The 24,611-nt window shown below is 41.6% G+C and overlaps 1 protein-coding gene across 2 annotated transcripts in view; it reads right to left on the bottom strand.

Moving 5' to 3' along the window:
* Window positions 1-24,611, bottom strand: part of Ttc27 (tetratricopeptide repeat domain 27) — a 138,976-nt gene that overhangs the window by 10,906 nt on the left and 103,459 nt on the right. For both annotated transcript variants that reach the window (XM_052186371.1, XM_052186372.1), the window contains 2 exons: window positions 18,534-18,586; window positions 14,182-14,347 (listed from right to left, as the gene is read on the bottom strand). In XM_052186371.1, coding sequence (XP_052042331.1) covers window positions 14,182-14,347; window positions 18,534-18,586 — 219 coding nt within the window. The remainder of the gene's footprint in view (window positions 1-14,181; window positions 14,348-18,533; window positions 18,587-24,611) is intronic.

The raw sequence follows: 24,611 nt of genomic DNA, 5'->3' as shown, positions 1-24,611 counted from the left end.
AAGCCCTGGGCATGGCTCATTGAGGGTTCTCCGGCTTCCCTGACGGTAGCTCCGTTCACGCGCCTTCACTTGCACAGGCTCCCAGAAAGCTAGTGCATGTATTCTTGAGACTTCCTTGATGCACACCTCCCCCAGCCAGGCCTGCAGCTGTTTTCTCCATGAAAGCAAGGATAAGACTGTGGCAAAGCAAACAGCTTCACCAACTCATGTCTACCCTGGCCTCAGAATTGACTTCTTGGGGAAGGGGTCCTTGTAAATATAATTTACTTAAGATGAGGTCATACTGGACCAAGGAGGCACCTAATTTCAGTGACTAGGACTGGAGGCCAGCCCACTACTAGGCATGGTTGAGCTAGCTTAGAGCCTCACTATCTCACAGGAGGAGAAAGGTCCAGGACCACAAGAAACAAGGAAGGCTGTCCCCAAGGAGCTTTATTAACACTTTGATTTTGGATTTCTGGACTCCAGAGCTGAATAAAGACTATAAACTTCTACCCGAGTCACCAAGTTTATGGACAGTTGTCACATCAGCCCAGGAGAACTCACATAGCAGCTCTAAGAACCATGACAGTGTGGAAAATCTTCAGATAAGCTCTTCCCAGGTACTGGCCAGGCCTGGCTTTAGTGCAAGAAGCAATAAAACAATGTCACCCTCACAACTGTCCTTCTATGGCTGTGACCCCATACCTCACTCACTGTTCAGAAGCACTTCCCCATGTGCAGTTTTAAGTAGCAAATTAGTTCATCTTTCATGATTATGTGTACTCCCTCCCCCCCCCCCCCCAGGCTCACAGAGTATCGATCCCATTTCCCTGTAATGCTTTTACAGTTTTACCTCGAAGAAGATGACAACAATGACAACTACTCTTAAATGCACTTGCAAGCACCAGGCCACATCCATTGCATGTACTAACTCATAACATAACAGGAAGATGCTTTGTCATCCTTATTTTAGGAAACTAAGGTATGAAGGTTAATTAACCCTGCCCAAGGTCACGCAGCCAGTGACTTACAGACAGGTGGAAGTTCCCAAGTCCATACTCACACACAATATCATTCTGCTTAGAATTCCAACTTAATATTTTGTCCATCCAAACTTATCCTGGTTTACAGATTGATGTAGAACTTAAGGTTTGGGGCTCAGTGTTTGGCCAAGTACTTTGTACATATTGAATGTTGTATTCTTATCCCACAGATTTTAAATGTGTCACCTCAGGTACTAAATTCTTATGCTTACTCAAATCTGTTTCCAGAAATTCCACTTTTCATTCCCTTCATTCCTATAGCAGATGTTAACTCTTTATATCATGAAGATATTATTAGCTTTTTGCCTTTCTTATTTGTAACAAATATTTGTCACAGTTTTTTTTTTAAATATGGTCATAAAGATTCCTTCCGGTTTTCCTTTACTGCCTCAGGGTTCAAGAACTTTAGTAAGCACTCTCTTCTATTCCTAATTTTTCTATAAGACAAAGTATTTGGCAATATTTAGTCCATTTGGAGTTCATTTGGCGTATCATTAAGCAATCTAAAAAAAAATTTGAAGCCTGGATGCTTTAAAAAAATCAAAATGACAATGATGTTGCTTATTGTGATAAATATGGGACAGATAAATAAAACAAAATTACCTAAATCAATCAAACCACACTCCAGCTTTTCTCCAAGATGGCACTAAAGTAGAGAGGGTGGGTGTTCCTGCCTCCCACCGCCACGGAGGCAGTGCTGAGAGGCACCCAACCTCCAGCCCAAGTCACCGAGGCTCTTGACCGATTTCACAAACCTTCTCCAGAGTACTCTCAGGAGAAACAAGGTTGACCGCTGTGCCACCATCTTGTTTCCCCTGACCACTCAGTCAGCCACGAAGAGAAAGAATAGAGTGCGTGTGTGGGATGTACAGGCATGCAGAATGTGGTGCATGCATATGAAGGAATCGTCCAGCCTTAAGACTTCAGTGAGTCTTGAGGACACTGTCACAAAGACGGTCCTGAGAGCAGTCAGAGCCAGCAGCACAGACAGGACAGCTGGGCTGGGGGGGGGGGGGGCATTTCACAGACTGGATCTCCACTTTCACAAGATAATGAAAGGGCTCCCAAGGCAGCAGGGACTGAACAACCCGGCCAATGCACCTCATACCACTCTACACCTAAAAATGACTGAGATGGCAAATGTGTGTTTTAACTACATAAAACAATTAGAAAAAGACACTTTTCTAAGCAGTGGCAATGAATTCATGTGATAACTGAGCAGAGGAGGAAAAATTGGAGAAGCAGGGTAGGGGCCGCACACGGTGGTCGTGGGGAGGATGGCACTGTGAGACACGGCAGGGCAGGGTGGGGGCGAGAACAAATGGCACATGTGTATAATGTGCCATGATGAAACCCATTATTTCATATGCTATCCAAAATTTAAAGCAAGCGATAGGATCAGAGATGAGAAGGACACAACATATGTCCCAACACCAGGAGTAACTGGGACCAGTGGGACCCAGGCATGCAGGAACTCTGCCAGACCAGTGGCATGGGTTCCTTCTGGTCTATCTGAGCCAGTGCCCTGAGCAGACCTCAGGTGCAAAGTCCGCACGCAGCCAGTCCCACAACACCCAGAGAATGCTCCACTCCCAGGCACTCTAACAAGCCCAGGATCCCAGGAGCTTGGACACACCAGGATCTCAGGGTCCCAGAAGCAGTTTGACTCCCAGGAGCTTGGACACACCCAGGATCCCAGGATCCTAGGATCACAGAATCACAGAGACAGCTTGACTCTGAGGAGTTCTGACACAATCAGGATCACAGGAAGGACAAGCTCCAGTCAGATATAGCAAGGGCAGGTAGCACCAGAGATAACAGAAACCAAGGCTACTTGGCATCTTCAGAACCCAATTCTTCCTGCATAGTGAGTCCAGGATACACCATCACACCAGAAAAGCAAGATTCAGAACTAAAATCACTTTTTATGATGATAGGAGACTTTAAGAAGAACATAAATAACTCCCTTAGCCGGGTGGCAGAGACAGGAGGATTTCTGAGTTCGAGGCCAGCCTGGTCTATAGAGTGAGTTCCAGGACAGCCAGGGCTACACAGAGAAACCTTGTCTCGAAAAAAACCAAAAGAGAAAAAAAAAAAAAAAACTCCCTTAAAGAAATGCAGGAGAACACAGGTAAACCGCTAGAAGTCCTTAAAGAGGAAACACAAAAATCTCTTAAAGAATTACAGGAAAGCACAAACAAGCAAGTGAAGGAGCTAAGCAAAACCATCCAGGATCTAAAATCAGAAGTAGAAACAACTAAGAAAACTCAAAGGGAGACAACTTTGGAGATAGAAAGCCTTGGGAAGAAATCAGGAGTCATAGATGCAAATATCAATAACAGAATACAAGAGATAGAAGAAAGAATCTCAGATGCCGAAGATACCATAGAAACCATGGACTCAACAGTCAAAGAAAATGCAAAATGCAAAAAAGCTTGTAACCCAAAACATTCAGGAAATCCAGTACACAATGAGAAGACCAAACCTAAGGATTATAGGTATAGATCAGAGTGAAGATTTACAACTTAAAGGGCCAGTAAATATCTTCAACAAAATTATAGAAGAAAACTTCCCTAACCTAAAGAAAGAGATGTCCATGAACATAAAAGAAGCCTACAGAACTCCAAATAGACTGGACCAAAACAGAAATCCCTCCTGTTACATAATAATCAAAACACCAAATGCACTAAACAAAGAAAGAATATTAAAAGAAGTAAGGGAAAAAGAGCAAGTAACTTACAAAGGCAGACCTATCAGAATTACACCAGACTTCTCACCAGAGACGATGAAAGCTAGAAGATCCCGGGCAGATTTCATACAGATCCTAAGAGAACACATATGCCAGCCCAGGCTACTATACCTTGCAAAACTCTCAATTACCATAGACAAAGAAAACAAGATATTCCAAGACAAAACCAAATTAACACAATATCTTTCCACAAATCCAGCCCTACAAAGGATAATAGATGGAAAACACCAATACAAGGAGGAAAACTCCACCCTAGAAAAAGCAAGAAAGCAATCTTTCAACAAACCCACACAAACATAATTCCACCTCTAACAAAAATAACAGGAAGTAATAATCACTTTTTCTTAGTATCTCTTAATATGAAAATTAATATTACCAACATATCCTAAACAATTGAAATTCAAAAATATGAAGAATTAGAAATTTGTTGGCTGTCATCTAGTAGTCTCTCTGATTTGGTAATTGGAGATATCTGTCCAATACTGTACAACCCATATACACTTTCTGCTTATTTGGCCGTGACAGTGTCTTGCTGTGTACCACATAATGGTCTTGAAATCATGCTTCTCCTATCTCAGCCTCTCTTTTAGTAGGATTGTTTATTTGATGTTTTTACACTATACTATGGTTTTCTGAACAGCGTACATATTTCAAGATTATTTATACAGCCAAAAGAAACACAGACAATTAATTTGGGAGGTAGCTTGTAAGAGATCAACAAAGGGTGAGACTGAATGTTTTGCTTGATATTTATAATTATTGTATCAATTTTGAAGATGACCTTAGTTACTCTTCTTCTGAGATGAATGCTTTTCAAAATCATCACAGCCATTGAACCAGAATCTTACCCTCACCTAATGTCTGTGCCACCCTCCAAGCAGAACCAGTGTTCATTGAAACAGTTGATGAATGACTTCATGGATAGACCATCTTAATACACTCACCATTTCTTAAATGAATGTAACCTGTTCCCTGTGGGCTGAGAATGATGACAATCACTCAAGTCTTTGACCATAACAGGAAATCTTTATCCAAATAATTGTACCTACAGTTCATTCCTTGGTGCAGCAGAACTGTCAACTCTTAGCTTTGCTACTATGGAGGTAGAATCCTTTGGTGATATGCAGAACATTGAAGTACAGCCTTATTACAATGAACTCCAATGTCTAAAAATTATTCTTATTCTGGGTTTGTACCACAGTAAGAGCTAAGATTTTAAGATCTACTAAAAACAAAACAAAGAAACAAACAAAACAACTTTATATATGTTCATTTAATAACATGTCCATCATTTTTTATGATGGTATTAAAAAAAATATATATATAGTGTTGATATATAGTATATATTATATAATATATATTATCATGCCTTTAGGTAATGACCTATATTAATTTTAGTAGTTGCATGGAAGTCTATTATGTGGAAATATAATAATTTATTATTCATTAGCTATTAGCAAGTGCTTGCTGTTATAAAAGTAATATGACAATTATGTGTGTACACCTTTGTGTACTTGATGAATTTATAGCATATGTGAGGCCAAAGGGAAGATATAATAAATATATGTTAGTTGTAAGATTGAATATCAACTTAAAAAATAAACTGTAAAATATTTATGGGAGACTGGGAATCACGATAACATTTGAAATGTAAACAAATAAAATGATTAATAAAAAATTAAAACAAACAAAACCTTTATAAGAAAAAAGATTTTGTAACATTATATTTAACAAAGATAGGAAAGAACAAAAGGAAAAAACCATAATGTGTTATATTTCATTCAGAGGCAGGCAGATCTCTGTGAGTTTAAGGCCAGCCTGATCTACATAAGAAAGCCAGGACTGCATAGAGAGACCATGTTTCCTCTTTCCAACGGCTGTAGGTCCTATTGAGTTGACATAAAAAAACTACCAGGAAAACAGGATATTGTAAGTATTTAAGGTATAATTAACTTTGTATTGTTACTTTGCTGAATTCAGTTAGTTCTTATAGTTTTAATGTAATCTTTATGACATTCTGTATGCAAGATCTTGTAACTGGCAAATATATACTTTGACTTTACCCCGTTCTATGGATTCATTTCTTTTCTTGTCTTGTCTTGTCTAATTATGCTGACAACAACCCCAACTGGCTGTTAAGAGAAAGTGGCAGTGGGTGTCTGATCTTAGGAAGAGGTGTCTAACCTTTCACCACTGAGACACTGATCACTGTGGGTTTCTCCCATATGCCTTTGCTAAATTGATGTGGTTTCCTTTTGGTTCTGCTTTGTTGGACACTTTTACTAGGAAGCAGCCTTGGATTTCATTAAAAAGCCTTTTCTATAGCAGTCGGGCTGATTCTGTGCATATCTGATTCTCCTTCTATTAACGTATTACATCAATTTACATATGCTCAGTGGTGCTCACATTTCAGGGTTGAGTCTCTCTGGGTAGTGGTCTACACTGCTATAAATAGGAAGTGAGATTGGCTTGACAATATTATATTAAGGATTTTTTACAGAAGTTCAGAACTTTTTAAGATTTTTTTTAACAGAACTGTTCAGAAGACATTTAGGTCTGCATTTTTTCCTATGTCTAGCTTTTATATCAAGATTATACTGCCCTCATAAAAGCTCAGTCTGTGTTTAGATGTTTAGCTGTTTAACGATATTCAGCAGTGAAGGTACTAGGTTCCAGGCTTTTTAGTGTAAGATGACATTTGATCACTGTTGATTCCATCTGCATCTAAGTTACAGATGTAGTCACACTTTTTCCTTTTTTGGGACCTATTCTTCAGAGAACTCCTTCATCTGTCTAGGTTATCTTACCTGCTGGCAAACAGTGGCCCAGTACTCGCTTACACCTGGTTTATTCTAAACCTGGTAGCAGTGCTCCCATTTCCCTCTCTTAGTTCATCCATTTAAAGCTCTGTCACTGTTATCATCAAAATAAACTATGTTTCTAGTCTCTATTTCACTCTACTTTTCTAATATTCACTGTTTATGCTAGCTTTGGTTTTGTTTGTTTTTCTTTATCTAGTTGTTTCTTAAGGTATAAGATAGCTTACTAGGCACATAACTCGGGAAGCAGAAGCAGGTGGATTTCTGTGAGCTCAGGCTAGACTAGTCTACATAATATTTCAGGACAGTCAGGGATACATAGAGTGACCCTGTCTCCAAAGAGCAAACAGATCAGTTGCTGACCTGAAATCTTTCCTGTGTTTTAAAATGAATATCCAGCTAGCCATAGATGTCCAACTTATTGGACTTCTAAGCATCTCCTAAGACTTAATGTGTTTTTCATTTACTTTCTGATTTTTCCTTTAATCTTCTGTCTTACTAAGTGTTCTACTGCTATGAAGAGATGCCATGACCACAGCAACTCTTATAGAGGAAAGCAGTTAACTGGGGCTCACTTACAGTTTTTCAGAGGTTTACTCAATTCTTATCATGGTGGGAAGCATGGCAGCACACAGGCAGTCATGGTGCCAGAGAAGGAGCTGACAGTTCTACATCCAGATCCACAGACAGCAGGGGAAGGGGGAGGGGGAGAGGGGGGAGGGAGGGAGGGAAGTAGGAAGGGTAGGAGGGAGGGAGGGAGGGAGGGAGGGAGGGAGGGAGGGAGGGAGGGACATTGGCTTGAGCTTGAAATGGCCTTCCTCCAAAGCCACACCTCCTAATCCTTTCCAGTGGCAACACTCCCTGGTGACCAAGCAAGCAATCAGATCTACTGGGCGTTCTCATTCAAACCACCACAGTTGCTGAGTAGTTAAGAGCATATTCTTTACTTTTCACAATTCTGTTAATTTTTGGTTTTACTTTTGATTTTTTTTTTGGGGGGGGGGCTGCTGGTGTTGTTTACTTTGTTTTGCTTCTATTTCTAATTTCATCCTGTGGTGTTCAGAGAAGATACTTTATAAAATCCTTTCAAATCTATTGAGACTAATTTGAGAGTTAACCTCATTTAGAAAGTGCACTTGAGGAAAACACAGAAGCCATAGTTTTAGTTTTACAGAGCACTACGGGCATCTGTATAAAATTCAATGTGAAAATGTTTGCTTCTGTAACTCCACAGGTGCCTCTTTCTAATGTTTATGACAACAGACTGTCTTTAGATACTGTGTGCCTCATATGTAAACCGAATTCTTTAACACATCAATTACAAACTGTACAGAAAACCAACTGTAGATAAAGCATGTAGAAAACAAAGAGTAGTACTACAAACTTATTCCAATAATTTTTATGCGCTGTGTCCAGTGTGACGTGTGTCCCTTCATCCAGGCTGAGTCATTATCTAGTGTACCTTGATTGCAAACATTCAACACTCCTGTCAGAAACTCCCACAGAGTAGGCTTGCAGTGACAAATCTGTGGGAGTTTAAAACCTGAGAATGTCATAATCTGCGCTGTGTTAAGTTATGTTAAAAGGCCTGGGCTGGCCTCACACTGGGACCCCCCTGCCTCAGCCTCCTCAGGACTTGGAATACAGGCACACACTACCATTCCCAGCTGCTGGGTTTTGCAGATGTAGGCTTCTTGGCTGGCAGATGGCTGGGTGGGGCTTATGTTGTTTGGTTTTGTGTTTGATGCTCAACATCTGTATCTCACCTCTATCCCAGACCATGCCTGAGGGATGGAGCAGGTGCGAATGACCGTGAAGACCACACTGATTCTAGAAGAGAGAAGGCCCACACACAACGGAGAGGGAAGTCGGACATAAATAAACACTGGACAGTCTTGGCAAAAGAGCATTTCCATCTCCTTTCCTAACACACTAACCTTGAAGTCCTCAGCCAAATTTCATCACAATCTTGGCCCGCTGCAGAGTTCAGCCCTCTGAATCCTGGAGGTCTTCAGAGCAGGAAGGAATAGGACTACCTCAGGTCCTGTTACAAAAACTTCCAGAAGGGCTTCAGGCCAGAAATGGAAGCAATTTCCCACCTCCACTGTTTGCCTAACTCTGCTCTCCTTGGAGTTCTCCAAGTAAGATGCTGTTTCCTGCACTGACAACCTAACTCTTGGGCTCCCCAAAGCCTTGTTAGGAAGAAGACAGAAGCTGAGCATTCTCCTTTGTGTTCCTTCTTGATAACAACAAAAAACAAAACAAAGAGCTCTAAGGAGTTGGGATGGAGTTGGGATGGAGCGGTGACAGGAAGATGGCTCAGTCAGTAATGTGCTTGCTTGAAAGCATGAAGCCCTCAGTTTGACTCTGCAGCACCCTCGCAACAGCAGTGCTGGTGTGCGCCTGTAATCCTACAACTAGGGAGGCAGAGACGGGAGGATGGCTGGAGCCTGCTGGCTACCTATGCTTGCCAAGTACACAGGTTCCAGTTCAGTGAGAGATCCTGTCTCAGAATATAAGGTGATAAACCACTGAAGAAGACAACACAGAACCATTGGCCTCCACAGGCACGTGTATGCATTCATCTACTTGTATATACACACATGCACAAGCACATGTGTGTAAACACACACACACACACACACAGAGAGGGAGAGAGAGAGAGAGAGAGAGAGGCTTTCCTGCCTTCTACTGCCTGTCAGCTAAAACACATCAATTCTACTGGCTTACCTCTCGGAGCCTCAGGCTCCTTCAGGAAAACAGAGATAGCATCTATTTTCCAAAGCTGTAATTTATACAAAGTGGATCTGTTTCCTCTCTCTTTCTCTCAGGTAATACTCAATCATCATTTATTCTAGGACTTTAATTTGGTTGGCAACTTGCCTTGTTGCCCATCAATAGCACCTATTCATGATTCCAAAGAAAATATCTAACAGAAATCTACACAAAGAATACCACTGATACACAGCTACACGGGATAGTTACGTGATACTCAAGAAAAGCAACAGTGAACTGTGGTGACAGAAGTCTCAAAGTTGTTTCTTAGTTACAGAAAGGGTGGTGGCTCAACTGACTAAAATGGAACATAAGAGGACTCTGCAGTGACAAAATGGGAGTTGGGTTATATTATAATATATAACAGTCAAAATGTATGAAGCTAAAAAACTCTCCATGTTTTATTACAAGTAACATATCTCAACTTAAAAAACTTTATTAGAAACAATTCACTTGCATATTAATCTGATGAGGAAACTTACCTCATTTAAATCCATCTCAGACACTAAGGCGCACTCCCACTGACTCTACCCTTCAATTCCCACTAACCATAGCCACTTTCTGGGCATCACTGCAATAGTCTGCACCTTGAAGAATCTTTAGTGTCCACCCTAAGAACTGTGTGCTCTATAAAGATAACGTGTTAAGTGGCAAGAACATACTAAGCACTCAATATGTGTTACTCCCGCAAACAAATAAGATGTTAATATATAAAACTTAAATTCCTTTTCCAAATGGTTTCCAACTTACCAAGAATAAGACTAAAACCAAGAAACCAGGAAGAAATACAGATCACAAAATATGCCCAAGGGACACAGCATCTGCACAAGGATTTGTGCACCTGGATGTTCACTTTTCTTTAGAGTAGAAACCTGGAAACTATTCAAAGACTAATTATGAACACAAAATTCAGGTTCAATGACCACTAAGTAAGAGTATATATGTACACACAGATGTTATAAAGTACAGATGTTAGAAAAGTAGTGTCATTACAGAATGCTGTTCCCAAGTTTTACCAATCAATCAATCAATCAATCAATCAAAATTAAGAATGAAGAAAATGATGACAATTTATACAGCTAATACACCCATCACTTATTCCTTTTACAAATACTAGGAGAAAAAAAGACAGGATAATTTCTCGTTTTTATCATTGTCTACATTAAAATAAATACAAATTTATATACTTTATATGCTCACTATGCAAAAAATCAAATCACTAAAACCCACATCTGTAAGTAGGTATAAGGGTTAGGAGCACCAAAAGGACACAGGAAGGATAGACACTGGCTGCTGTCATGCTTGCTGACAGTGTATAACAAAGCTACACAGCCAAAGCTATTTCTACTCACAAGGACTCTGTGCCAGTGATAACTCTGGCACTGCAAACCGATCCTGCCACGGCTGCAGAAACCAGTGCATTAGAATTATATATTTCTATAGAGAGCCATTCTTTCACAGGGCTTCCCAAAGATGCAAAAAGAGACATGGTCTTCCCACATTCTTTCCACAGCTGAATGTCTGAGAGTCTCTAGGGTGCTAATGAGGGCAGCCTGGGCAGAGCAAGCTGCTAGTTATCGAGACATGACATTCTCAGTGTGTTGTACAGTACAGGTTAGGTTCAAATGTGCATATCAAGCCAGCATATCTCACATCTGACACCTGCAGAGCACAATATGTTCTCAACATGCTTCACGCACATTTCATAGAACTGCTTTGTCTCCAGTACACTTAGTGGGACTGCATGAGGGTATTCTTAAAAACCCAGAGGCTACCCTTGGTTGCTCCAAAAAACCATTCAACTTTGAATGAAACTAATTTAAAGTTATTAAAATGTTCACGCTTATGGGCTGGAGAGATGGCTTAGTGATTAAGAGCACTGACTGCTCTTCCAGAGGACCCAAGCTCAGTTCCCAGAAGCCACATGGAGGCTAGCAGCCATCTGAAACTCCAGTTCCAGAGGAGCCAAGACCCTCTTCTAGCCTACATGGGCACTGCATACACATACACAGACATACATGCAAGCGAAATACCATACAAATTAAATACATTTTAAAATACTCATGCTTAGATAAAATGTCACTGTATGAGGAAAAGTTTGTTTTATACTCTGATATTAAGAAACAAAGGAATAATGAGAGAAAAAAGAATTTAAAATGTTAGCTGGCCATGAATCTAAACAAAGTATAGTAATTTTATCTAGCTAATAACTAAATTTTCATAGAAGTTCACATAAGACAATGTGCTAAGACACACATAGGATTAGAAAATTATAAACAGAAACCAACCCATTTCAGCTATGGTTGAAAGTTTTGCATGAAGCCGGGCATTTAATGCCAACACTCAGGAAGCTGGTTCAAGGCTAGCCTGGTCTACATAGTGAATTACAGGATAGCCAAAGCTATGTAGAGAGTCCCTGTCCCCCAATCTCCACCCCACCCCCATGAAAAGAAAGAATTATATAATTAGAGCAGTGAGAAGTTATTAATACAACCACTAAAACATGTCTGAAAAAATCCACTTAAGATAACAGCTAGAGATGTGGCTCAATGGTTGAGTTCTTGCCTGGCACATGCGAGGCCCCCGGTTCAATCCTCAGTACCACAGGATAAGAGTTAAAGTATGCCAGTTTTTCCTGAACAGTTATGGTTGGGATTTTTGTTCTTTTTCTGAAACATGCTTAAATATACCCCTAAAATATGCTTTTTGGGTTCTTTTACTGCCACTTGAGAAAGGTTCCTGAAATATGTCTAAGTAAATGTTTTTATAATTCCAGGGATTTTGATTTGATATAAAACATGCCAAATAAACAACTCAAGAGTTTTATCTTTAGATCTAATAATTATCAAGAGTGCTTTTGTTAAAACCTAACACTGTGACTCTCACTTCCTCTCACCCATACGCTCACGATCATGACAGTACTGTCTACACAGCAATAACAAGTTGTTTTATCCTGTGGGAGAGGAAGGCTCCAGCACTGGTGACAGGTCAGGAAATGCAAACATGCAATCCCAGTCAGCTACTACACTTGCAAGAGACAGGAATCATACAGACAGAACCTGTTTCTTTATGAAAACAGTTCTTTATTTTCTTGCCTTTTTCTGAAATACTCTGTTTTAATGTAATTGGTATACCACAGTCAATGAAAATCAGCATTACCATAGTGACTCCATTACTCTTTATGACATAAAAGAAATGCCTTCTCAAAATAATCTTTAGAAAGCTATTTTATCTAAACCATCAGTTCCTTTAAAATTAGGAAAGTGACAGGGAGTGGAGACACATATACACATACATTCCAGTGTCACATATATCCTATGATAGCAAAAATGCATGCCTCACAGCTGTAGTGAGAATTATTAAATGAGCTAATACATACAAAGTACCAGAACAGTATCAAACACAGCAAGCATTCAGCAAATGTGAGTCCTAACTTTACCACTGACCCGCCTGCTACGTTCCTTAGAAAGCAGGGGAAGGAAAGAGGCAGACAACACAGAAAAGGTTGCCACCTTTTGTGCTTACACACCACCCACCACACAAGCCCAGCTCTGAATCTATCACAAGAGAAGGCTCGAGACTGGACCACTTAGATTTTCTTTATAGAATTAACCCCTCGTGGTGTCAAGCATGAGGGATGACTGGGGCTTTTCCTGGATCCTCAAAGCTAAGCCAGCAAGCCAATGATACTGGTCCTTTGTGGACAGCGGAGTACTGAGGGTTGAGGGACAGTCTCAGAAGAGCAATCCCACTCACACCAGAAGGAACGTGGATGAATGACAAATTAGAAGCAAACGACAACAGAAAATGGTATCAGATTGACTTAACACAGCCTTGCACTTAAAGCAATCTCTATGTTCTAAAATGCAATCCCTTCTTTTGTCAATAGACATCTACAAAAAAAGATGATGGAGGAAGAGAAAAAGAAGAACCATCAGAAAGTTCATACCTCTCTCTCTCATGTGGGTAGTTTAGCTTGAAGTTATAGATTTTCCTGGGAAACCCAAGTCTTAAAGTTACCTTGGCCAGTGACACAGCCATGCTTTCAAGCCATGTTTATGAGCCAAACATAGGGCATTAACACAGGACTGTGGTAAGTTCTACTTAGAACTGAGGTATTTATGTCATGAGATTTGCAAGGCATTATCATATATTGATGTGATATGTGTGCGTGCTATACTGTCTTTGTAATTTCTAACCAATCATTTAAAATAGCATATGTTGTTACAAGACCTAAAGAGTTAAGTAGTTTTCCAGACTTCTCACTTCATAACCCATAAATCCTTGAGTATTTTGTCTTTGTACACTGTCTTCTATTATAATTCGGACCCAAAGATCTTGTTTATTTAATACTATTAGACAGCAAACACAATGGATGCAAATTTCCAATACTTTCCTTAAGAGTAACTTCATCTAACCAAAATGGCTCTCTTTAAGTGTTGTAAACAAGCCTCGGAAAGCATGTAGCAAGCACTACGTGAATACATACAGAATTTACTCCCACTATTACAAACCGCAGAAGGTATGGAGTTACCCAGAATAGTAAGTAACACAAAGAACTTTCTAGTTCATTTCTGCACACTGACAGGAAACATGTAAACCATAAGTCAGAGCGGCATTCCCGAGCTGCAGCCATACTGTATGTGAAGGCACCAAGACACTTGACATGGAAACGCCAGGATCTGTAAGTAACTAAGCACGACTAGCTAAAGAACAAAAATGCTGTTTACATATACTACATGTGTTTCACAGTAAAGAAAACAACTTACAGAACAAAAACCCAAACTAAAATAACAAAATATGACTGTCCTACCTGAACATCTTTGTATTTGTCTCGGAGGTCCAGGAGCCGGTGGTAAGCTTTGATGGCTTCCCCAAACTCCCCAACATCAGTGCTGGTGAGGATGTAGTTTTCCCAGATTTGCCAGTGTTCATAGTTACACTTGAGAGCTTCTTGCAACGTTCTAAAAGCTTTGACTCTGTGGAAGGTCAAATTTCAAAGAAATGAACAACCAAGTCTTTTCAGCTAGGACAAATAAATCATGGCTAAGCACGTGTGTGTATATGCTTGGCCTGGGGAGTGGCACTATTAGAAGGTGTGGCCCTGTTGGAGTAGGTGTGTCACTGTGGGCTTTAAGACCCTCATCCTAGCTGCCTGGAAGTCAGTCTTCCACTAGCAGCCTTCAGATGAAGATGTAGAATTCTCAGTTCCTCCTGCACCATGCCTGTCTGGATGCTGCCATGCTCCTACCTTGATGATAATGGACTGAAACTCTAACCTCTAAGCCAGCCCCAATTAAATATTGTCCTATAGAAGAGTTGTCTTGGTCATGTTGTCTGTACACAGCAGTAAAACCCTAACTAAGATACCATTCTTCCTTCTTGTATTAATACATCACTTGGGAATCAGATGCGCAAATATCATAAAACCAAACAGTTCAACAATGAACTGAAGGACACATAGTACTCTATGGAAATATATCTTCCCTGATTTATTTACTACTAACAAGAACATTGTAACAAGGCATCAACCTCAACAGTGCTCCAAGAAACAGTAGATCCACGTTCCAGACTCCATCCTAGCGTAAACTACTGAGTAAGGCTGCAATCCCTCAACACAAATAGTGGGAAGCAGGGCAGTGGTCAGAGCAAACAAAATAAAAATCTCCGCACACTCTAAATCTACAAAACAAATTCTACAACTTGCAGTAGGGGGAGCCTATACAAAGATAGTACAGTGAACAAAATTACCCAAAGAGACACGAAATTATTAAAATTAAGGTCAATTTTTTAAATATCTTGGTTATTTTATGTATACGGGTAGTTCTGCCTGTCTGTATGTCTGCTGCCTGTGGAGGCCAATAGAAGGGATCAGTTCTCCTGAGACTGGAGTCACAGGTGGCTGTGGGCTGCTATGGAGCACTAGAGATTGAATCCAGGTCCTCTGGAAGAGCAGCCAGTGCATTCTTAGCCACTGAGCATCTCTCCAGACCCTAAGCTACTGCTAGGTAATATATCAAAAAATAGGAGGCCATCAGAGGGGAGCAGGAGGTGTGGGGTAGGCAGAGCTGGGGACGTGTGTAAAAGGACAAACATGACATTCAAGCATAGAGGCGGATACCTGGGCAGACAGAGAGGGAAGGGCAGAGTAGAGGGAGGTACTCTGGAACAAAATGAAATAATGAAACCTTATTCTTTGTAAGTTATTAAAAAAAAGTAATCTATTAAGCCTTTGAACATATTTGTTTCAAAACATGCCCAGGGACAAGGCAAGGGTTTGCCCAGGAAAAGAAAAAAAAGACCAAGCAGCACTCAGCGTGTGACCTACACCACATTATATGCAACGTAAGAGAAAACTGGGGAATTGGAAAAGAACACCTAGGAGCCTGTCAAAATTCAGATTAAAAAATAACAAAGAGTGAGGAAACAGAAGGAAGAATAAGATGTAGATAGAAGTATGATAGAAATTCCAGATATAGGAATACAAGTAAATGACAGAGTACATCAAAGGCCATGGCGGAACATTTTTCAAAACCACGCAAAGATCCAAATTCTTTGGTCAAAAAAGTATACAGAATATTCTAAGCAATATAGACATATAAAGTAAAATTACAAAACATGGAGATATCCAAATATTTAGAAAAGAATAACAACTGGAAAACAGTAGGTATTTCATCAGTAACAAGATGATAGAAAGCAGTAAAATACATAATACTGCTAACATGCCAAGTGAAATTAAGTTAGCCTAAACTTTCATAACCAGCTAAACCTACCACTCAAAAGGAAAAGCAAAATCAGACACACTTAAATGTACAAACACTAAGGTAGTATCGACTGATCATAATTTAAAGAACTACTAAAGGATCCTTCCTTGTAAAAATAAATGTCAAAAAGGAAAAAAAAGTAGTTTTCAAAACTCAAGCGGACTTCCTTTCTTTCTCTCTTACCTGTTTCCCTTGTAATAGCAAGTATTTTTCAACAACTGATGGACTGAGACTCCTCTGTTCTCCTACTTACAAAGGAAAACAATGATACAGAATATCTGTATGCCCCCCAATCACAGATTCCTGAGCTTAAAATAAGGGGCGGGGGAGGGAGTAGGAAGCTGGCTTTGTCTACAAGGCACTCACCTTGCAAGTACCAGAATATGAGTTTGATTCTCAGACCTACATAAAAATAAAGGGTTTGGTGATGTCTACTTACAATCTCAGCTGGAGGAAGTAGGGTCCAGAGGATCCCTGGGATTCACTGGCCAGTCTGTTTAGCCTAATCTGTGAGCTCTGGGCCAATGAGAAACCGTGTTTCAAAGGGGGCAGATGGTTGTTCCTGAAGACAACACCCAGGGCTCTCATACATCCTCCACGCACACACAAAACACTGAAATGAATTTTTCTCTCTCGGTAGGAATAGCTTTTTCATAGGAAGTTTCATCTTGGAGTCACTGGTCCAGCACGCATGGTAGAGAAGAAGCTAGACTATGGAAGTTATACATGAAATGGGGAATGTTTCCAAGGGCCCTGATACCTGGGAAGATCAGACAGAAAGGAGAAAAGGGCACTGCAGTGCTTACAGATGAGACCATTTGAAGATTTAAATACTGTTTTGAGAGGAACAGTAATTATCTCTGAAATAATTTCACGAATCAAACATTGCTTATGTCTAGAGTCACAGCAAATGAATAAAAGAGGACAACTCAGGCTGCTCTAGAACAGAACCTGGGTTCTGTTACCAGCATTCACACAGCACTCATGAGCATCTGTAAGTCCAGTGCCAAGGGGTTCCAATGCCCTCTTCTGGCCTTTGCGGGCACTAGGCATGAACATGGTACACATACAAACCAGCAAAGACTCATACAGAGTAAAATAAATGAGTTTTTAAAAAGAAAAAGAAAAACAGAGCAGGAGTCATACAGGATTATGTCAGAAAAAAAAATGACCAGACCCCACTATAACCGACTCCCACTGCCCTAGAGCGCCAGATATCCAGCAAGCATCAACCCAGTCGACAGTAATCAAGAGCTGTATTGTTTTTAAGAGAATGGTAGAACGAACTGACATCCAAGAGCAGAGGAAGCAGTCCACGATTTCAATGTAAAATGGCCTCCATATCCTCAGGAATCATCTGTGACTTCGCACAGATACATAAAAGCTCTAGCAGTAACAACCCTTCACCTGCCCTTGCCTGTTCACTCCAGTTACCATGTCTGAGCTGCTCGCGTGGCTTCCTGGCCTCCGGCTCCCTCTCCACTCTGCCTCCTGTACCTCCTCTTCCTAAACGCTTCTCTGTTGATCTCCCTCCCAAACTCCCCGGCTGTTCCCAGCAGAAGGTCTCAACGTCTCAGGTGACGCTGTGAGGAGTTGAGTGCAACCTACTTTTCTTTCCTTCCTTTTCATTAGAGAGCTCACACTACTCTACAGCTGGACTATTATTTTACTGCCACCTCCTAATAATCCACTCATTTATGCCACTCTGCATTTGGCCATATCACTTCCTTTGTTCTATCCTTTCCACATGTCCTTCCAAGCTAGCTTCATGATGAAACAAGCATATCTGAACCAGGGTCACAAACCGTCTCTCCTGAGATCTTCACAGGACTAAGTTCCCCACATACAAAAGGTGAAAAGACTGCTCTACCTCAGCGCCCTTTACAGACACAGCGCCCTTTACAGACACAGCGCACGCTCTACCACAGCACCCTTTGCATTCTCACCTCTTGTCACCACACACAGATTGTATCACTAATCAATTTTTATGATAATATTGCGGATTGTTTTATTTCTTAAATTTACATCTCCAGAAAAAAATGGGTCATATTCACATTTTATAAAAATGCCTAAGACAAACAGTTAATAAGAAAACTACCAGTTGAGTTGACCAATCAAAGGCCTATTTGTTTTTATCATGCAATGAAATTTAGGGTGAAAAACTTTGGCAGTAAATACCAATTTCAAGAGATATTTATCTTATTATTTATAATGTATACTTCATCATACATTAAATATTTTCAAGAAATAACTATACAATTAAAATTCAACGGTTAATTTAGTTACTCTAACCTATATAGAAGGATAGTAAAGAGTTAGACACAGATTCAAATATTCGGTTAGAGAAAACCTTACAATTTTAAGTGAAATCAAGTTCTTCACACTTGTCTCAGGTACTTACTTTTGTTTTAATCGAATATAGGAAGTAGACAAATTGTTCCAAGCCTCGGCATTCTAAAATAACAGATATTCCAGTTAGACAATGTCCTTAGGTAAGATACTTGTTAAAACCAAAATATAACCAATTTTCCTAGTCTCTTATGTACCCTTAAAAAAAATCACTATTAAAAAATCACCATTAATCATTATTAAAAATTATTTTAATAATGTATTTGAAAGAAAAAAGGCATAAAGCTAAATTAAACTTTATTTTTATGCTTTACCAAAAAAATTTTAAAAATCTAAACCTAGCCATTGCAGCACTGACTCAGAGTTCAGTTAAATTTTTATTTTCAAGTTTTGACATAGAAAATAGTTGGAAATTCACAATATAATTTAACCAATATGTCTATTTTATATATTCAAGTAAAATCAAGACTTACATAAATATTGATACTAATAAGAATGTTATGAATCTTACTTTGTTCTATTTTTTAATAAAGTATAGTTCCTAACTGCCACACATAGGATTTTAAAATTAAATGGTACTGACCGCCTTTCCAGATGTGGCAAAGCTAGTAACTGGCTAACCTCCTTACCATAAAAATCTGAGAAGTAGACAAAATAAGAACTGTTTGGAGAATCAGACAGCAGCAGCCCAGGAGTGACTCTGGAGGGGAGAAGCACTAGGTGTGTCAGCAGTCAGCACAGCCCCTGTCAGACACTCAGGGCTCCCACACAGGCAGACACCAATCACAGCAAGCAAGCCCCTGGATGAAGAAAGGGGGCCAGGCTGGGCTGCTGGAGTCTGCAGCTAAGCACTATGGGCACTAGGAGTAAGAAAGTTCTAGAAAGTTCAGTAACCACTCCCAGGGTGTCCAAGCTAGGCAACCACCCCCTAGAGTGTCCAAGGCTAGGCAAAAAGCTTTACTACAAGGCGAAATTCTCTGAGACCTGAAAAAAAGAATCAACTATCAAAATGCTTTGTGTTGAAAGAAAATTCTGGAGGCCACACAGTGCCAGGAGTTTCAAGGTCTGACCAAGTAGGAATCGAGTTCTGATTGTCTAAGAAGAGCACTCAACTCAGTCCAAGAAAGCTTACCTCCTAGCAGGACTGCTATAACCTAGAAAACCACAGCCCGAATCTAACCTAACCCACAAGTACCTTAACTGAATATCAAAATAAAACTCAGTCTACCAGAGGGAAAATATGGAAAATAACAGCCACACACAACAGGAGGCAAATCCCAACACTGAGGAGGCAGAGGCTAAAAGTTTCAGGGTCAGCCTGGGCTACACTCTAAGTTCAAGGCTCACACGAGCTACGTAGAGAAAATACTGTCTCAAACAAAAATAGAGAACTGAAGAGGGAGGGAGGGACTGAGAGAGAGAGAGAGAGAGAGATGGAAGGAGGGAAGAAGGGAATGAGAGAGAGAGGGAAGGAGGGACGGAGGGAAGAAGGACTAAAAGATTGGTAAAGATGCAAAGAAGAAGGAAAATTTCACCCATAATCAAAAGAAAAATTAATAAAAAATAGAAAACTGCTGACATACACATAAAAAGACTTGATAATGCTTATTAAAGTATATTCAAAGACTCAGAAAACAGGAAGACAATGAGAGGGCAGGCTGAGTGCAGGACAGCTGCTCAAAGGCCCAAAGGGAAAGGAAATGCTTCAACTCCAAGTCTGCAGTTAGCTCAAGGGATGCTCTGCCTGGCCTGAAGGAAATCACAGGAGGCATCTCTCCCCCTGAAGGCTGAGCAAGCATGACAGCCAGCGGACGAGGCCAGACAGCTCAGTAGTATACGATCCTTACAATTAGAGTGCAGAATGAGAGGAGGGAGAGGCGGGGCAACTCAGTCAGAGCGCGTGTGGCAGGTGTGAGGCCCAAGAGCAATCATCACCAGTTCATTGAAGAAACAATGGCCAAAGATTCTCAAATTTGATGAAACTTATTGAAGTCCATAAACCTAAAAAATTTAAAAGTCCCCAAGAAAAGTATATACAAAGAAAAAATACTACCTTTTTAAAAAAGGTTAAAAAAGCAATCGTAAAAGCAGATATAATAAAGAGATATTGTACATGAGAGGGGAAATGTGTCCAAAATATACAAAGTTAATATACAAAAGGCAATTATTTTTCTAAGTTCTGCTAATATACTACAAAATAAAATTTAAACCCAGCAGTACTTATAATAGGCTCAGTCACTCTCAATTCAGATTTTTACAAACTATGCCCACAAAAAGATTTGTATAAAATCTCCAAAACAGGGTTCTTCATACTACTGTAAAATGATGCAAAGATGCTTCAACAGAACAAGCCAGTCATGCTGTATTACAGATGCCACAGGCAGTAAAAAGAAACCTTGCTATTACAACTAGCAGCACACAAAATCTGAAATATATCCCAGGTCAAAGAAATCTGAATATGTTCCTAATGTACAATTTAATTAATATGAAGATACAAAATAACATATAGAGAAAACCTTATAGCATAGCTACTAAGGGACACAGGAGAAGGTGTTCATGGTGACAGGAGGGAGGACATGAGGGAGCTGCTGGGGGCAATGGAGTTTTCAACATTTTAATTTTAAAAACTGTCTAAACTGTTCATGTGACTATGTCATTAAGTTATATTGCACTACAAGGACAAGAAAGAAAATGAAAGAGGTGATATTTGGTTATAATTTCAAAGATACAATTTACTGTGCCTTTGAGATGAAAAAGACAGACTCTGAAAAACAGGTGTCCTAATGGAGAGAGCAAATGCCTCTCATCAATATGATCTTCCTCATTCTCATCAGACCCCCAAAAAGTTAATTTAGCATTTCAGACATTTATAAAAGCTAACTGCAGGGCCCTCAAAGATGATCATTGAGCAAAGTACTCACTGCATGTGCAAGAGAACCTGAGTTTAGAAGCCCAGAGCCCATGCACCGAGCATAGTGTGGTGACGCGTCCCTGTGACCTGCACTGGGAGTCAGCAGATGCTCTCGGCTCAGGGGGAGACCCTGACTCAAGGAAACAAACGATGCCAATTTATGGTCTCCAGATACTCATGCACAGGTACATATGTACTCATACATGTAATGCTCCCTAACACACGCAGTGAGAAGGAGAGATCTAACCAACTATAGCAGGCCACATACACACTGAAAAAACTAAATGTGGTAATTTAAAAGCCAAGACCAGAGTCCATTTTGAATGGTTTAAACATCTGAAACATAGTCTGCCACCATAATCTTCCATTTTTGTTCACAATTATCATGTAAGTTATTTGTGGACTACTGCAATAATGCTCTGTGGAATGAAATAAGAATTATGGTCAGATGCACAGGGCTTGGCTTTGACTCTGAATGCAGTAAGATTGTGGCTAATAATTCCTCTGTCATAGAATATCTGCATCGGTTGTTTGTAGGAAGGACAAGAGGAGAGATGGGAAAAATGAAGAGGAGGAAGAGGAAGCGAGAGCCCGGTAAGGCGTTTCAGCAGTCAGGATGCTCACAGCCAGGCCTGACAACTTGCATTTGATCACTGACACCACAAGGTAGAAGAAGAAAAAGCAACTCCACAGGTTGTCCTCTGACCTCCACATGCAGGCCATACCATGCACATTATCCTTCCATACACAAAAACACGGAGGGAGGAAGGAGGGAGGGAGGGAGGGAGGGAGAGGGGAGGGAGAGGGAAGGGAGGAGGGGAGGAAGGAAGGAGGAGGGAGGAAGGGAGGGGAGGGAGGGGAGGAGGGAGGAGGGAGGAAGAGAAGGAGGAAGGAGGGAGGGAGGGAGGAAGAAGGGAGGGGGAGGGAGAAGGGGAGGGAGGAGGGAAGAAGGGAAAGAGGGAGGAAGGGAAGGAGGAAGGGAGGAAGGAGGGAGGAAGGAGGGAGGAAGGGAGGGAGGAGGGGAGGGAGGGAGGGAGGAAGGGAAGGAGGGAGAGAGGAAGGAGGGAGGAAGGGAAGGAAGAAGGAGGGAAGGAGGGAGGAAGGGAGGGAGAGGAATGGAGGGAGGGGGAGGGAGGAGGAAGGAGGGAGGAAGGGAAGGAGGGAGGAGGGAGGAAGGGAAGGAGGGAGGAAGGAAGGAAGGGAAGGAGGGAAGAAGGGAGGAAGGGAAGGAGGGAGGAAGGGAGGGGGAGGGAAGAAGGAGGAAAGGAAGGAAGGAGGGAGGGAGAAGGGAGGAAGGGAAGGAGGGAGGGAGGGAAGAGGGAGGGAGGGAAGGAGGGAGGGAAGAAGGGAAGGGGGAGGGAGGAGGGGAGGGAGGAAGGAGGAAGGGAAGGAGGGAGGGAGAAGGGAGGAGGGGAAGGAGGGGAAGGAGGGAGGGAGGGAGGGAGGAAGGAAGAAGGGAAGGAGGGAGGGAGGAGGGGAAGGAGGGAGGGAGGGAGGAGGGAGGGAGGGAAGGAGGGAGGAGGGAGGGAGGGAGGAGGAAGGAAGGAAGGGAGGAAGAAGGGAGGGAGGAGGGGAGGGAGGAAGGAGGAAGGGAGGGAGAAGGGAGTGGGAGGGAGAAGAGAAGGAGGGAGGAGGGAGGAAGGGAAGGAGGGAGGGAGAAGGGAAGGAGGGGGAAGGAGGGAGGGAGGGAGAAGGGGGAGGGAGGAGGGGAGGAGAGGAAGGAGGGAGGGAGGGAGGGGAGAAGAAGGGAGGGAGAAGGGAGGAGGGAGGGAAGGAGGAGGGAGGGAGGGAGGAGGGAGGGAGAAGGGAGGAGGGAGGGAAGGAGGAGGGAGGGAGGAGGGAAAGGGGTTTCTCAAGACAGGATTTCTCTGTGTAGCCCTGGCTGTCCTGTAGACCAGGCTGGACTTGAACTCAGAGACCCATGTGCCTCTGTCTCCGAGCACTGAGATTAAAGGTGGGCCTGACCATGCTCGCTGTTCCCACACTTCTGCTCACAGCCTCTGTGAGTGCTGCTTAGCACACAGAGACAATAGCTGATGAAATCTAACTGATATCCACATGTAAAGGAATGAAACTGAACCCTTCCTTATGCTATAAACAAAACTTAAGGTAGTCTAGAGCTGAAACTACACAAACTCTTAGAAAAAAGGTAGGAACAGCGCTGAGATTATAGCTCAGTGGTCAAGCAGTTGCCCAGCCCCCAAAAACCCTGAGTTCAAACTCCAGTAACGAAAGAAAAGAGGTGGAAATCAGTCAAGAGATCTCAGCTTTGCCGATGGCGCAGAAACAAAGGAAAAAGAAGAGATGAGAAAGATGCCATCACTGGGCATGGCTGTGCAGGAATCCCAGCATTAGGCAAGATCATGAGTTCAAGGCCAGCCAGCCTACACTGCACAGTGAGAGCTAGGACAGCACAGACAATAACAAAATCTACTCTCCAAAAATTCTAGCCAAAAAAAAAAGTTAAGTTTTGGGGCCAGCATGATCAACATGATGGCTTCATAGGTTAAAGCCCTTGCTAAACAAGCCTGAGGTCCTGAGCTGGATCCCCAGAACTCACAGGACTGAACCGACTTCAGAGAGCTGTCCTCATACTACATACTACACACAACACACACAGACAGACACACACACACACACACACACACAAATAAATAAATAAGGGTCAGAAAGAAAGCTGTCTCAGCAGGTAAAGGCATCTGGCACTATGCCTGACAACCTCAGCTCCCTGGATGCACATGGTAGAAGCAGAGAAGTGGCTTCACAAGCTGTCACACGACCTCCACAAGGGTGATGTGGCACTTGCATTCACACATGCATGCATACACACAGACACACACATGCACACACAATAAGTTGATCTTAAAAACAAATTAAGAGAGGGGCTGGGGAGGTGGCTCAGCAGTTAAGCACTCGATGCTCTTGCAAAGGACCCAGGTTCAATCCCCATCACCAATACAGCAGCTCACCACTGTCTGTAATGCCAACTCCAGGCACCCTGATGCCCTCTTCTGGCCTCCATGGGCACTAGGCACACATGAAATGCACAGACATGCGTGCTGGCAAAACATCCAGATACATAAAATAAAATTTATAACTTGTAGTTTAAAGGGCACTAATAAGAAAGTGAGGAGGGGCTGGAGGGACAGCTCAGCAGTCAAGAGCACTTATTGCTCTTGCTGAGGAGTTAGGTTTGATTCCCAGAACCCACAAGGTGGC

This window comes from Apodemus sylvaticus, chromosome 6 (genome assembly GCF_947179515.1).
Source record: "Apodemus sylvaticus chromosome 6, mApoSyl1.1, whole genome shotgun sequence".
Taxonomy (NCBI): Eukaryota; Metazoa; Chordata; class Mammalia; order Rodentia; family Muridae; genus Apodemus; species Apodemus sylvaticus.
Note: the sequence above shows the minus strand (reverse complement) of the source record. Positions and strands in the feature narration are given on the sequence as shown.